Here is a 17,325-nt window from a genome sequence, read left to right as displayed (position 1 = left end):
CCTTCAGCCGAGCGGAACTCTACTGGAATTTCTGGTGTGGTTGGTGCTCCTTGGACAGTGCTCACCACGTATGCAACACACACACACACACACACACGCAATATATATATATATATATATATATATATATATATATATATATAACCCATGCAGAGTTTCCATACTTGGAGGGTTTGGGCCCAATTCACGACCCTGTCGACTCGAAGAATCCAAAGAAACGGTTAACGAAATGAGTAGGAATCAACGATTATTTCACATATTCAAACACACACACACACATTTTTAGCAGAGTGCTGATTTTGTATTTCATTCTGTGTGAGACAGGGAATCAATGGAGAGATTGCAAGAGGAGTGATTTGCTCGTTGTCACACCTCATTACAAATCAATGTGTGTGTGTGTGTGTGTGTGTGTGTGTGTATGCCTAACCCCCTTGTGTGTGTGTGTGTGTGTGCGTTTGTGTGCCTAACCCCCTTCAGCTTGAGAGGGTGTGGGTTGTGCTGATGACACGTGTTTCTCGTGCGAACAGATTGTCACCGAACGAAGATCAGCTCTTCTTAGTTGGTCAGTGACAAGGTTCGAGACCTTTCGCCAACGACTCTCGTAGAAGACAGTCGTGCCTGTTTCCCTTTCTCTTTACGGCTGGCTGCCCGATTTGGCACTCATTTGTGAGGATAGTTTTGTTTTTTTTCATCCGAGTGGCCGCAGTTTCCGTACTCTGTGTTCGTTTTGTCTTCCAGCTTTCTGGGTAATAATACTCTGACTGGAAGTGTTTCAGTGGTCTCAGTTCCATTTCTTTCCATTGACGATCAACTGCCTTCCCTTGGCTTCCACAACCTTAGACTTCCCGGATCTTTCATTGACTTCAGTTGGCTTCCTTCGCCTTCCCTCGTCAGTGTCCTCTGAAATCAGCATTTCCAGCATCTGCCAGGAATTCTACGTTTGTCTTCGTCGTCGTTTTGTATTTCGTCCTCCTCAGTCTCGTCGTTGTCGTTATTAACTTCTGTTCTTCATCTCTGTTGTCGTTACTCTTCTTCGACGTCGTCGTCCTTGTTTATTCCTTCATCGTCATCAGTCACAGTGTCAGTGTGATTCCGTGTTATTGCTTCCTGTGATTGTGCACAAACATATTCACACACTCACTTACATACACACTTCATCTGTCAGTGCTCCATCGACACTGTTCTTCCTTCAAGAAGAGTGGTTTTACTCATTCCAGCGTTCTTGAGACCACTGGCCTTCGCTTGAAGGACAAATGACCGAATAAATCGGTGCCTTTTGTGTCGTTTCATGCCTTCGTGGATAGATTAATTCATTGATTTATTTGTTTAATTTTTTGCTTTGTTGTTTCTTTGTTGTTTCATTTGTTGTGCGTAATGAAGTCCCTCCGTGTATTGGTTGTTTTATGAAACATGTATTGAATACGTATCAAACTTATTTTTTATTATAGTCTGTATCTGTGTTGTCTGGGTGCAAGTGCTGGGTAGAGTGGGAGTTAGAAGTCCGTTCTCTTACAGAGCATGACTCACATTTTTCTTTCTGACGAGAGTCGAGCGGCATAGTTCTGTATGCGCTAATGGGAGTGAATATCCGGATGAAGTAAGCAAACCAGTCAGGAGCTTTCGGATTGTCTTGATCTTCAATTCCTTTTTTCACACACACACATAACTGCACTTAATGCACAATTTAACATTTCTTTTATCAATGCTGCCCCCCCCCCAAAAAAAAAAAAAAAAAAAAAAAATATATATATATATTACTATAGCATCCAACCGCAGAGAACAACAAAACGTGCAAACAGTTCCAGTCCATTTAATCTGTTCCCACGCGGAAACAGTTCTCCGAACGTCTTTTCCAGTAGCGATGAACAAAATTAATACTCCTCTGCTCTTCTCGAACCTTACATGTTGTATGGTATGGTGTGATGTGTTTGTGGTGTTGTGTAATTGTTGATTCAGTATTCGTAGGTCAGGCATTTGTTCACCGCCTCCCCCGACCCCCCACTAGCCTCCCCAACCGGTGTTGTGTAGCGCACATGGATCAGTATGCACGTTTCGACGCCTCCTGGAAACTGAAAACGGAAACAACAGAGATGTGTGCCTGTAAGGGTTCATTGAGAGTGGGTAATTTCTGTTCTTAGTTGCTTCAGTCATTGGCCTTTAGCGTGTCTATCATTTTGTATTGTGTTCTGGTGTATGTATTTACCTGTTTATTTTGTTTATGTGTCATTTCTTTTCGGGTTTATGTTTTATATGTACCAATACTCTGACGGGTGCTTCGGGTTTTTACGCTAGAACACCATCTACAGTTATCAGAATGTGTGACGGGACATCGAACAGAGTTCCCCCTTCAGAAAACGCCTCAATGTCCCGCCCCCCACCCCCACCCCACCCCCGAAAAAAAAAAGAAGAAAAAACAACAACCATCAGCAACAACAACAAATCCACTCTAGCCCAGATCAGGACCCACTATCAGGCAAGTTTCGCTTACATCATCGCTCAGTTCCGACGAGCGTGAAGACGATTCTGACTGCTGGCGGTCTAAGAACGAGAACGACTCCTCGGTCCTCGCCGACAAACTATCGCCGCCTCTAAACTCTTCTTCTTCGCGCGCCAAAGCCCGGTTCTCTCCGGGATACACGATCACACCGCCAGCATCCCTTCCAGCGGTGGCCGCGCCCCGTGCTGTCTGGTTCGTAGGGGACGGTGGAGAGTTCGCGCTGCCGAGCAGAAAGCGGAGCTGTTGTTTTCTCTCGCTGGTGCTGCGCGTGCTGTTACGGTGTGTGCACAGGCGGTGGATGATCTCTTCCTCCGTGCTCCGGGTCTCCTCGATGTTCTCTGGCATGACGAAAGCTGGAACCAAGTGTCTGGACTTTACACGGCGACAATGTGATGTTGATGATAATAATGATGATACTGAGGAGGAGGAAGATGAAGAAAACGACAATGATGTTGATGACGACGATGACGACAAGAAGAGGAATTCTAAAAGAAGAAAAAGAAGAGGAACAGGAGGAGGATGAGAAGGAGCAAAAGAAAAAGAAGACGACTAAGAGAAGGAAAAAGAGCAACAAAAACAGAGCAAGAACAAGAAGACCTATCCTGCGCGCGTCTCTGCTGTCAAATAGCATACTCTTTCAATCACACGCACGCACCCACCCCTGGCAAGCACCGGACAATCGTGAACTTCGTCGCATCAACTCTATCCGTCAGTACCTTTCTGTTGAAACGACTAAAACTCTTATTTCCGCTTTTCTGCTGTCAAGAATTGACTACTATAATTCTCTTCTCATAGGCTGTCAATATAATATTCTTCAGCGAATTCAAAAACTTCAAAACAGTGCTGCCTGTCTGACTGTGAGTCCCACGTACTGATCAAATTTCTCCTCACCTCTGCGCTCTACATTGGCTCCCCATTGAAGCGAGAATTAAATACAAAGTTGCGAATCTCTGCTATTCCGTTTTCCACTCCGCAGGACCTACATATCTTTCTGACCTTATCAGTGTTTACACGTCCGCAAGAAATCTCCGCTCTTCCTTTGACTATTACCTTCTGAAACTTCCTCCTGTCAATACAAGAACCTATGGTGAACGTTCTTTCTTCTTTGCTGCTCCTCACATCTGGAACAACTTTCCTCATCATATCCATGCATCTGATTCTATTTCTGCTTTTCGCTCATCACTAAAAACTCATCTTTTTAAAACCTATCTATAAGTACTCTCAGCTTCCTTGTTCTCCAACACCACCCATGTCAGCTCACTTTGGATGTATGTAGAGCGGGAAAGGGAGAGTGTGAGTGGGTGGAGGGGTTTTTGAGAAAGAGTGGTCATGAATGTTCTATGTAAACTGTAATATTTTTTTTCATGTAAAGCGCCCTGAGCTCTTAGAGAGAAAGGGCGCTATATAAATGTACATTTTTATTACCATTATTATTACTTCAGCTATTTCTGCTACCACCACAACAGCGGCTACTACTGCTATCACTCCACTCCTACATTTACAGCCGCAGCTCTCTTTCGCGTTCATCGTGAGAGCAACAGTCGTATCTAGCCGACTAACTAACCGACAAGTGAATAAATCAACCATCCAGACGACCAGCAAACGAACCAACCAACCAGCTAATGGACCACCCACCCACACCAACCAAGAATGATTCTTGTTCAGCACGACCTCAACTCACTTCAGCACACGTGCGCAAAAGCCGAGTGGATTGAAGCGTTGGACTTTCAATCCGAGGGTCCACCTCTCTGTCTGTCTGTCTGTCTGTCTCTCTCTCTCTCTCTATATATATATATATATTATCTCTCTTGTTTGTCTCCTTTGTGTTTTTCTCTTTCTTTCTTTCTTTCTCTCTCAGTCTGACTAATAAACTTACCTCTGAAAGAATGGGACGAAGATGTCTGAAAACAAAATATAATTTTAACACATTATAATTCAATGTAGTTTATAAGGTTCTTTTTTTTCAATCAGAACCGAATTCCTATAAGCTATATACGAAGATGTCTGAAAACAAAATATAATTTTAACACATTATAATTCAATGTAGTTTATAAGGTTCTTTTTTTTCAGTCAGAACCGAATTCCTATAAGCTATATAACTGAACAAGATTCCCAGCTGCTTCTCTCTAACTCTGAACTTAACTTACGAACTTTTTGCATTTCACTTCTTTTCTTTTTTTCAAAATATTGAGCACTTAACGTAATATCAGCCTATCAAAATGATTTACCATCATCATCAGTATTAGTTGTAATAGTAGTGGTAGTAGTAGTTGCCACTATGAAGTGTCGCAGCTAAATCCCACGTGTCTTTGTTACTTTACTACGAAACGTGTATCCTTCTCAGGTGTGGGCGTTTGCCTTGATCGGTACGCTCCCCCGCCCCCCTCCCCCGTATTGGATGAGACGATAAACCGAGGTCCCGTGTGTAGCATGCACTTAGCGCACGTAAAAGAACCCACGGCAACAAAAGGGTTGTTCCTGGCAAAATTCTGTAGAAAAATCCACTTCGATAGGAAAAACAAATAAAACTGCACGCAGGAAAAATACCCCCCAAAAATGGGTGGCGCTGTAGTGTAGCGACGCGCTCTCCCTTGGAGAGCAGCCCAAATTTCACACAGAGAAATCTGTTGTGATAAAAAGAAATACAAATACAACTACAACTAGATTGTGTCTTGTTCTGTGCCCACCTGTGCGCGAGAAACCCCACGCTTACTGCGCTGTACTTTTTTTTTTTTTTTTTTTTTTTGCATGAAACAAAAATCATACACCTCACAAAAAAATGTTCAGGTAACTGGTCAGCCGTGAGCACTCACACAGCCCCTTCCCCAACCCCTCCCCAACACACACGAATCCACAATCACTTCGGTGAAATGCGTCCTTACATGCGTGCGCACCTACAAACACACACACACACACACATTCACATACACGATAAACTGACAAACATTCTCACTCAAAAGTACACAGACCACAAACAAGGCACATGCGTTACAAATGAAAGAACAGAGGCAGGGGAGTTGTGGGGGAGGGGAGGGCAGGCAGACAGGTATGCAGACACGAGGACAGAAAGACGAAAAACGACACACAGCTCCAGAAGGACCACAGGTAGGATGGCTATCGCCACAATTTCCCCCCTACCCTCAAGACGGAGTGAATTGTGTTCAAAAGTTGTGGCCGTTCACTCCGTCAGTCACACAGATGAGAGTGGAGGGGAAGAACTTTAACGTGGACAATTGCTGGTAAGTTTCAGTCACCTTGCAATGTTGATCGTTCCGTTTGGCGATGACGTAACACAAAGTCTTCATCACCTGGGAACACAAATAGGTATAACTGATTGACCTGTCCATCCATTAGTTAATCGGTCAAGCAAATAGGTAACCAACCAACCAACCATAAGCTACTTACAACCACATATGCACGTTTCTTTTCATGGATGAACGATCGTCCAAGACAGGAAAAGATAAGCGAAAATTTCATATAATCTGAGGGATTGATAAAGCACTTTCTGAATGTGTGGCATTTGTGAAAAAAAAATCTTTATTGACTGTCGTTGTCGTCTCACCTTTCTTTCTGATACGCAGTAAGCTGTGAAAATCACCCCCACCTGTTGACAGAAAACGAAAATGAATCGATGAAAAGTCAGAAAAAAAGGAATCGCATCTATGAATAAATCTATCATGAAAATCAGAAAGTAAGAAAGAGACCAATGAAATAAAACAAAACGAATAAATAAGCAAAAAAAAAAAAATCTTGTAAAATCATCATCACCATTGTCATCATTGTTCCAGCACGTGGCCCGTTCTTTCAGCGAACTGACACCTAAATTCCAAGAAAGCAATGCACTTTCAAGTATGTGTCAATGCGAGCGGGCTGATTCATGTAAGTTACACAAAACCTGCTCAGAATATTTTTAATTAAAAAAAATGTGCAGGTGCTTCGCCTACGCATATACCAAATTCGTTGGTCAAGCCTTGAAAGTACCACTTCCTGCGTGAGAACTGTATCCGTCATTTCGGTTTCAGCCCAACGTTTGGGCAAATGCTGTTTCATGGCTGTGTATGAATATGTTCATTATGCGGACGGACCTGCCTGTCCAGAACAGGCCTGGTCAGCCACCAGCGAGCCTGGAGCAGACGTGGTGAACATCTCGAAATTCTTCGTTCGTCAAACATACATACGCGAATATTCTGACAAAGGGAATATTGGCAATGGTAGAAATATTTCTAGAAATGAAATGCAATAAATCTTGCAAAACCTACGCCTCATTCCAATCTGAGCTGGTCCTGTTAACCCCTTTCGATGCAGCCCCAAATCAAATCCTGTCCATACAATCCAAATACTAGAGCCCCTTCAGCAATATAAAGCCAAGTATTCGTTTGGAAACGTCACTGAAATGCTTCGTCAGAATGATAAGCTGTTTCAAGATTGTTTCAAAAGGGTGTCTGATCGTGCGGAATAGTCCAAAAGCGCTTCACCACATTTGTCGTTAAAAATCAACAAACATACTGATGACAGCAACAAAGGAGCCGGTGTACTGAGCACACAAACCCGATGCGCCGGTCAGGTCCTGATCTGCGAAAATTAACTCCCATGTATGTCTCCGATAAAGGCAGAAACAGACACAACTGGGATTTTTTTTTAAATGTTTTTTTTGTGGACAATGGGAAATTAAATAAAGGTCACAATACCTGAGCACACACACAAACACACATACATACACACACACATATATATATATATATCGTTTCAGCGTTCTTATCGTCCATCACTTTCTTTTATTCTTCGTTCTTCTTTTCCTTTATGTCATCATCATCACCATCATCGTCATCATCATCATCATCATCATCATTATCTGTATTATCACTAAAATTTTCAGATATTCCCTCCCTATTTTCCTGTCCTTCAGACAGCGTTTGAGGAAGGTGGAGCAACAAGGAACATTACATAAATCGTTCTTCATCAAATTCTGCAGCTCTGTCTCTTACGTTCTCTTCACCCAGTTTCTGCCCTTACATTCCCATTGGCCAGTGTTGTTTCCTCACCAGAAGTATCAACAGCAGGACGAAGACGATTTTCGCGCCGTCGCCATTGCCCCTCTGTACGTCACATCCGGCCCAAGTGACTCCCGTCAGGACAATTAGAATGGACACGTTTTTCACTGCGCGAACTCTGACAACATTAGGGTAATGTGACAGATTAGATTTGAAAATGATCAGACTGGAACTATTCCAGAGCTCCGGGACTTAACACTCACGTGCACGCGCACGCTCGCTCCACGCATACATTGAGTTTTCTCTTCGTGACTTTCTTGTAAACCTTTATAGTTCTGAGGACGAGTAAAATCTTATTTCTGATTCCAATTCCAATCATTTACGAGCGCGCATGCACATGCGCGGAAATATACATGTACATCCTAGAATCACAGATTTTTTTTTTCAGTTATGCACTAACACTTTACTAGATATTTTCATATATGTACACATGCTCGCACGCGTACACACACACACACATGTGATGGCTGTTGCCAAAGCAAGAACAGCAAATTCTACTGTCCCCTATGCAAGAACACAAGTGGAACGAGTCCACATACACTTCACCTGGCTTTTCTACCCAAACTGGATGCGGGTGGGGTAAAGAAGATATTTTCGTCTGAAACTACAATTATGGAGAAGTGTTAATAAAAAGAACGAGCACACCATCATCCCTCCTTCTTTCTTTCTCTCTCTCTCTCTCACACACACACACACACACACACACACACACACCACTGAACTCACATATGATCCTTCCTGTCTCTGAATCGTCCCTCATGTGTCCAGCTGGCCACCCTAACCACACACTTGATGCACACCAGCACACAGACCTGCCCCACATACAATGAACATTCAATCAGTCAGCCAGTCAATAACAAATCAATCAACCAACATCCGCTCAACACCCAATCAGTCAACAGCCAGTCGACATCCAAACGGTCGACAACCAATCAGTGAAACAGTAGCATCCAATCAGTAAAACAGTCAACAGCCAGTCAACCAATCAACAATCACTGGGTAAATCAATCAACAACTAGCTAACGACTGTCAACAACCAGTCAACAACAAATCCATCAACCAATCAACAACCAGTCAGTCAAACAATCAACAACCAATTTGCCTTTCAGACAGCTCAACCAGCCAGCTTTCAACAATGGATCTCATCAACGAGGCAAACCAAATTATCTTTTTAAATCCCACACTGAAGCTGTATTAATAATAATTATTATTCTATTGCATTTTCCAAAACCATCGTATGGAGACATGATGATGATGATGATGATACTGCTACTACTACTACTAATGATAATAATAATAATAATATCAGACACTAATACTTATAATAATAATAAGAAGAAGAAGAATAACAACAAAAACAACAGATCCCATGACCGTGATGATGATAACGGATAAATAACGTTTCTCAACGCACACTGACCAGCGCGAACCCCAGCGAAGCGACCAGGAAGGGGAAGAAGTGCCAACTGGAAGGGTCCAACCAGCACCTGAACATGTCTCACACACACACACACACACAGAGAGAGAGAGAGAGAGAGAGAGAGAGAGAGAGAGAGAGAGCACATTACATTCATACACACACACACACACACACACTTAATCAAAATATAATAAATCGAGAAAATAATGGACAACCCTCAGTCAGTGTACAATTTCAGCACCCCATGATAGATCACCTTGCAATTTTCGAAGAAAGAAAAGAAAATAAGAAAAGTTTCCAAGAAGAATGGGATGTAAATGCCAAAAAGCAAAACTAACTCACTAGATAAAAACATTTTCGTCTCTTTCATCCATTGAGTTGTACCTGGGACAGAACCACTAAGTAGTCAGTCAATCACCAATCTGTGTGTGTGTGTGTGTGTGTGTGTGTGTGTGTGTGTGTGTTAAACATTCGGTTCTTTGGCCACAATGACTGATCTGGTGTCTCTCTTGCCCATCCTGTGGATGATGCCTGCAGCATCTTTGCACCATAAGTAACATCCCTGGCTTTCAAGAACTACGAAACCATGGTAGAAATTTCCTCTTTTCTTGATCGCTCTTTTGTTTAAGAGACCGAGATCGAACTGAAATCGAAATGTATTTTCAAGTGAGGGAAATGGAACAAGCTCGAAATGGCCTGTCTTCATCTTGCATTCACAAATACAGGAGAGAAAATAGCAAATACAAACACACAATCGTGGTAAAAACTGTACAGAAAATCTGCATATATACCAAAAGATCAAAGTATATCACAACAGTATAGAAGAACACGACGACGACGACGACGACGACGACGAAGAAGAAGAAGAAGAAGAAGAAGAAGAAGAAGAAGAAGAAGAAGAAGAAGAAGAAGAAGAAGAAGAAGAAGAAGAAGAAGAAGAAGAAGAAGAAGACGAAGGGGGAGGGAGGGAGAGGGAGAGAGAGAGAGAGAGAGAGAGAGAAAGAACGAACGAACGAACGAACGAACGAACGATTTATTCAATATAAGGCCATTGCCCCATTTGAAGGGGTTAAACAAAAGTAAAGAAACTTTTCTACCTTATATAATGTTATAAGTATTGTTAACATACAAATAACATGAGAGAGAGAGAGAGAGAGAGAGAGAGAGAGAGAGAGAGAGATTGATAGACAACAGACAGATAGACAGACAGACATACAAATAGATTGAAACAGGCAGACAGACAGAAAGACAAAGTGATACAGAGAATAAGACAGAGAGAGAGAGAGAGAGAGAGAGAGAGAGAGAGAGAGAGAGAGAGATACACACCAATACTGACACCGGTTGTTGTGGCCATAGAGGCTACCCACCACGGCAGTACTCCCCACAAGAATGAATGGGATGCCTACAGGAGAGACGAAATGTTGGTTAATCCTACCTTGCTCGATCAAAACATTGGGAGTTTTCTTGAAAAAGAGAGTAACTTCAACATGAAAATATTTCAGCAGTTCAAACTACAAAGAAAAATAATAGTTCAAAGCATTACAATACAAGGAGAATAACTCGGACGAAAATGTGCATGATTTGGCATGTTGCTTTCCCTTTAGTCCGTTCTCTTCTTATGCTCCACGGCTTGGTAGCAGTTGTAGTGGCAGCTGCAGCAGTAGAAGCAGTAGTATTAGCAGCAGTAGCAGCAGCAGCTGTAGTAGTAGTTGTAGCAACAGTAGTAGTAGTAGTAGTAGCGGCAGAAGCAGCAACAGTAGTAGTAGTAGAATTCATGTCGTTAATCCTATCATCATTGTCTATTATTTTCATAGCAGTTGTTCTCTAACCTCCGAAGACTCACTCCAACAACGAAGAACTTGCTTCCGCTTTCATCAAACATCCAATTTGTAAGGACGTCCACAGTAAGACGCATGTGGACAGCGTGTGCACACACACACACACACACACACACACACACACACACACTTTCTCTCCTTCCCGTTCACACATTCATCCGCCTCTTCTCCCCCCCCCCATATCCCTCACCATTCTCCCCTTCCGTTCTCCAACAACTCTTCTTCTCTGTCCTTCCTTCTTTTAAATGACAATGGAAATTGGTTCACACACACACACACACACACACACACACACACACACACACACACACCTTTCCTTTTTCTCCACCGCCTTTCTCCCCTTCCAGTTCATACTTAATACTTTATTCACTCGCACCCCGCTATCCCCCAATACATATTTATCATCATTGTTGTCTTATTTATTTATTATTATTATTATTATTATTATTATTACCTTTTTTCATAATTATCATTTATTTATTTATCTATTTATGTATTCATTTACTTATTTATGTACGCTTATCTATTATTTATTCACCTTTTTTTTTTCTCAAGGCCTGACTAAGCGCGTTGGGCTATGCCGCTGGTCAGGCATCTGCTTGGCAGATGTGGTGTAGCGTATATGGATTTGTCCGAACGCAGTGACGCCTCCTTGAGCCACTGAAACTGAAACTATCCCCCAATACGCTATATCCCTAATCATTCTCCTCTCCTGTTCTCCAACCACTCCTCTTCTCCTCCTTCCTTCCTTTATTGTACATATTCTTACGTCACCTAGTCTAAAAATTGTATATTTGATTGTAAAGCGCGGTGAGCCCCATTTGAGATGGGGGCACTGTGCTATATAAGCCTGCATATCAGTATTATCATTATCATTACTATTAACTGACAATCGAAATTAGTTCACACACACACACACACACACACACACACACAATACACACACAAAATACACCTTTGATGTATCATAATTAATGTTGTTATTTATATTTACATTGTTGTAGGTTAATACTTGTTGATATGCATATACATATTCTTCTTCCCATGACACCTCATTCAATACACATCACAATCTCTTTAGACCTTTTTCCTTTTTCTTATAATATACTTTTCCTCTGATACATAACATGAATACTTTTTTTACACTAATATTCACATGCATTCCCTTTCCTTTATCCACTTCTTTACTCCTTTCCGTCTAAAAACACTTATATAGTGAATAGACGTTAAACTGAAGATAAAACAATACACACACTCTCTCTCTCTCTCTCTCTCTCACCCCATCCGATGACGAAGAACTTGCCCCAGCATTCAGCCAGGTCTCTAGGCCTCAGGGCGTGCACAGCGACGTACATGTGCATGGCGTCCACGAACAGAAAGCTGAAGACGCCCACCAGACCCAAGCTCAGCAAGAGTTGTCCGCCAGCACACACTGTCTGCATGGAACACGGGATCCCTCTCAGACTCAGACTCAGATAACTTGCAATATCCAGAAGTTCTCCCATCACGACAAAATGAGTAGTTTTTACAATAATGCGTGGACGTTCACTCCGCCAGACACACATAAGAGTGGAAGGGAAGACATGTAGATATAAAGATAATTTATTCATTCAAGGCCATAGCCCTATAACAAGGGGTATGAACAAAATTTAAACGCATTCATATGCTCTCTTTTTCTCTATGTCCATCTGTGTGTGTGTGTGTGTGTGTGTGTCTGTGTGTGAGTGCGCATGTACATGCATTTGTGTTAAACATTCTATTCTACTAGTACTATTTGTGTTTGTATATGCGATTTCGAATATATTTTTGTACCTTTTAAGTACTACCCCCTCCCCAACTATTCCGTTTGACCCCGGTATACTTGGGAATAAAAACATTCTATTCTGCTCTCTTCTGTTCTGTTCTAAACACACACACACACACACACACACACACACACACACACACACACAACTTTCTCTTACTCCCTCTCTCCCATCCTCTCTCTGTCTCTTTTTCTCTCTGTCTGTCTGTCTGTCTCTCTCCCTCCAACACACACACACACACACACGCGCGCACACACACATACACACACACACACCTGTACGTGCCTGCCCAGCAGACAGACCACGCAGACAGCCAGGACCACCACCACAGACAGCATGATGTTGACTCTGACCATGCCACACACAGACCGCACCCCACTGCACACATCATCATCATCATCAATTCCCAAGACATCATGATGATCACCATTGTTATTGTGCTAATGTTGTATCACCAACGTCAAAAACTGCTGATGTTCTTGTTGATGTTTATTCTTGTTTCTTCTCCTCCTCCTCCTCTCATTTTCTTCCTTGTTTTCTAATTTCACCACCGTCATTACCATCACTGAAGCAAGTGTCCAAGGGTTTGAATCCCACATAAGCCTTCCCACCCACCCAACACCACTGTTGGTCCTTGAGTAGCGGTCTGCATGCTGGTCTTATGGATGACCAGATAAACCGAGGTCTTGTGTACATCATCCAATTAACGGACGTTCAGTTACCCACAGCAGCCAACGTGTTGCTCCTGGCAAATTTATGTAGAAAGATCCACTTTGGTTGTAAAACAAAAACACTTGCTGACAAACAAAATAGACGTTACGGCATTGTGCACGATTCCTTCGAGAAAGTCAACCCGAATTTCACATAGAGAAATCTGTTGTGACAAAAAGATAACTACATCAAAAACAATAATCAAACTTCCAAAGACGCAAGGAATGATGGTAACCCCCAGCTCACTCTACCGCACACCATACATTTCTTACTGCTTCATTAATGTTATATTGTACTGGAAGTTTTCGAAAAGACGGAAGAGTGAGGATACAGGTAGGGAGGAAACACACCTGCAGGCAAACAGGTATATCAGGAGAGAAGCCAGGATCCCGCACAGGGCAAAGGTACATCCGAACAACAGAGTCTTATCACTGGTGATCTCTGCAGACGACCTTTCCTCGTTCTGGAACTGAAAAACAACAACAACAATACTACTAATAGTAATAACAATGATAATATGATAATGATGATAATACTCATAAGAATGCTAATAATAAGAATAATGATATATCATTATCATTATTATATTACTATTACTATTATTACTATACTATTGCTATTATTATTATTATTATCGTCATCATCATTATCTTTATTATCATCATTATGATGATAACAATTATAACAGCAATAACAACAACAATAATAATGATGATGATGACGATGATGATGATAATGATAATAATAATGATAAAAAAATATGTAAACAAATAATAATAATAATAATTAATATGTAAACAAATAAGAATACAAATGAATATGCTGTATAACGTCCTTCCATATCATTATGCTAATATAGTGTAAGAACCGATATGTAAAATATGCATTTGAATGCTGAAAAACGAAAACTTACAGGTATTACACAGCACAGACATGAAACCAAACATTTGAGCAAAGATTTACACACACACAAGCACGCACGCACGCACGCACACACACACACACATCAAATACAAAACACGACACATCGTACATGTCATAAATCACACACACATGAAAACAAACATGAAAGTCTGTCTCAACAACTCATTCCTCGATAGGCTACTGCCTTAGGAATTTATGCCATTAGGCGTTTCACCGTCTTCATCGGTTTTGTTTTCCTCAACTATTCGGCCACTTAGTGTATTCCTCTTGTAAACAGTGGAGTCCTGCATCCCCTTTTCAAGAACCGTTTCACAGTAATGTCCCAGCCCCAACCAAGAGTTGCGTACCTTCCATGTATCCATGCATCCGTTTTCCTTTGAATTTTCTTCTTGTACCTTTTCTTCGAAATAAAACAAGAGAGGCAAGGCCTTCAAGACTCACTTGTGATAAATTAAGTCCCCTAGCATTAATTACAGAGTAATTTCCCTTTTTTACTATCTGCACCAAAACGTTTGCAAAATAAATAAAAATTCCATGCTTAGCAAAAAAAATTCCTGTTTGAACAAAAAATGATAATAATGACTCCTCTTGTTGTTGTGTCAGAATAAGAGGTCAAAGTGCCAAGTTTAGAGAATACAAAAAAATATAAATATAACACTAAATGCAGTTTGCATATAATTAGGCTTCTTTTTTTATTTTTTTGTGCCTATCCCAGAGGTGCAATATTGTTTTAAACAAGATGACTGGAAAGAACTGAATTTTTCCTATTTTTATGCCTAATTTGGTGTCAACTGACAAAGTATTTGCAGAGAAAATGTCAATGTTAAAGTTTACCACGGACACACGACACACACGACACACACACACACAGACAACCGAACACCGGGTTAAAACAGACTCACTTTGTTCACAGAAGTGAGTCAAAAATTGTTCCAAGAAATGTTTGTCTCATCTCATTGCTGTTGTTCTCTAAAGTCGGCATTACTGAAACATCAAACAGCGATGAATCAATGGATGTGGACAATCAGCCAACAACTTTGCTTGGCCTGCTAAAATGAGGATTCACAGAACCTCTTGAATATACAGACTAAAGAAGCAAAACAACAGACTGAATCTCCCTGAGGCTGCGTGGTTATACGATCTGCGTTCAAACCTGTTGAAGGATCAATGTCATCGTACCCACAGAAATGCCCATGAATGTTTTACTTTTATACTCTTCCATCATAACTCTTCTAACATTATCCTATGCGCTGTACAAACCTTGGGTCACCAAGTGCTTACCTGCTCAACTTCACGAGACCGCACGAAGACGGCAACGTGGACAGGTAGGGAGCACAGACAGGTAGTGAGGGTGGTACCTGACTGTAGCACCTGGCATCGAGACCTGCTCCACTGCTCTTCCAGACTGTCTCTGCAACGTACGGCAGATAGGTGTATGTACCTGTAGTTTGCATCAGTTCTTTCCTTCCATGTCCATACAAGCACACGTATTTATTCACTCGTGTACCTGTGTGCACATTGTTTTTGGTGGTTGCTTTTTTTTCACTGCAGTGTTGTTTTGCTTTCGGTGATGTTCAATGAAAGTGCACCGCACAGCATTCTTCTACGATGCATTGCAGTCCTTTACATTCTACTACGCGGAATTGCATCGTATTACACACGGTTCTTATCCACCATGTTGTATGGTCTTGTAAACTTTATTGTCTTTACCATATATCATCACTCTCATAGAATGTACGGTGATTTACAAACACAAACTCACCTGTCAATAAGCAAGTCGAAGCAGACAGTCTCATTCAGCTCAAAAAGGGATTTCTCCATTGGATGATGGAAAGTCAGATTTGTCCGTAATTGTTTCCATTTCCTGAAACCCTCCACCGGAAGCACAGAGAGAAGACGAGAAAGAGGCACCCAAGAACTTCGAAGGCTGCAAGAAAAAACATGGCGTGTAGCCCAATGATATTTGTGTCATCAACAGTAGTACCATAATACGTGTCTTAACAATAAGAACATTAATTAATATTTTGCGTTCCCAGTAAAACACTAGAATATTTACATCAACACCAGTAGCGCCAGGATATCCAGTTATGGCAACAGTAGCATCGCAATATTTAAGCTACATTAGCAAACAGTTGGTGCATAATGTTTGCATCATCCAAGTTACGTGTTAGAACTGGATAACAGTGTTTTGTGCTAACGATAACAAAACCAGCAACATGCATTAGGTAGAGGAACAGCAAAAGTATCCGCAGCAGTATCAGTGGATGTGGGAGGTGGTGGCAGCAGTTTGCAATACTGATATTCGTGGTGTCGTCGTAACAGCAGCAGCAATAGTAGCAATAGAAGCAGCAATAGTGGTCGCACAAGTGCACCAGCAGAACCACCTTGATGTTACCAAATGCAAGTGTGGTTGCAGAATCACAGAGCAGCTGCAGCAGAAACAGTAACACTAGTCGCAGTAACAGTTGTGGTTTAAGCAATTATAGAACCAAAAGCAACAGTAGCAGCAGCAGCAGTAGTAATCGTAGAAGTAGCAGTAATGATAACAGCAGTAATGGTAGTGATTGGTTGTAGTGATGGTCATGCTGGTCGTGTTCGTTTTCTGTTGCAATTATTGTTACTGCTGTCGTTGGGTTGGCTGTCGCTGTGGTCCTCTTTGCTGCTGCTGTTACTGTAGTTGTCATGGAAACCTGCCTTACCTCTCGTTAAGCGGAGGGACAGTCAGTAGTTCCAACGACTTCACGTGCACAATTTCTACAGCTCGAAACGGTTTGTTCTGGCCTGATTTATCCTCAAACACTGCACCTACACACAAGCACAGACAGACACAGACAGACGCGCGCGCACACACACACACACACACACACACACACACACACACGCACACACGCACACACACACACACACACCTGTATTTACATGAACACCTCAAAAACCATCCCCACTCATATGTCACATACACATACACCCGGAAACAAGTGGTTCTCTCTCTCTCTCTCTCTCGCACTCGTATGCATGTGCACTGTAACATAGATAAAAGAAAAGATAAACATATCAATATTTTGTAAGATCGTATCCA

At 41.7% G+C, this 17,325-nt stretch overlaps 1 protein-coding gene across 1 annotated transcript; it reads right to left on the bottom strand.

The window, feature by feature from the left end:
* Window positions 1–2,446: 2,446 nt before the first annotated feature.
* Window positions 2,447–17,014, bottom strand: LOC143280422 (adhesion G-protein coupled receptor G6-like). The gene is made up of 14 exons (XM_076585059.1): window positions 16,946–17,014; window positions 16,009–16,173; window positions 15,528–15,657; window positions 13,673–13,791; window positions 12,887–12,989; window positions 12,086–12,242; window positions 10,295–10,370; window positions 8,969–9,035; window positions 8,275–8,360; window positions 7,540–7,666; window positions 6,060–6,101; window positions 5,752–5,805; window positions 4,374–4,398; window positions 2,447–2,850 (listed from the first exon to the last, which is right to left on the bottom strand). Exons 2-14 carry the CDS (start codon window positions 16,065–16,067, stop codon window positions 2,447–2,449), a joined length of 1,449 nt encoding a protein of 482 aa, XP_076441174.1. The 5' UTR covers window positions 16,068–16,173; window positions 16,946–17,014.
* Between the last annotated feature and the right edge of the window lie 311 nt (window positions 17,015–17,325).

This window comes from Babylonia areolata, chromosome 3, assembly GCF_041734735.1.
Source record: "Babylonia areolata isolate BAREFJ2019XMU chromosome 3, ASM4173473v1, whole genome shotgun sequence".
Taxonomy (NCBI): Eukaryota; Metazoa; Mollusca; class Gastropoda; order Neogastropoda; family Buccinidae; genus Babylonia; species Babylonia areolata.
Note: the sequence above shows the minus strand (reverse complement) of the source record. Positions and strands in the feature narration are given on the sequence as shown.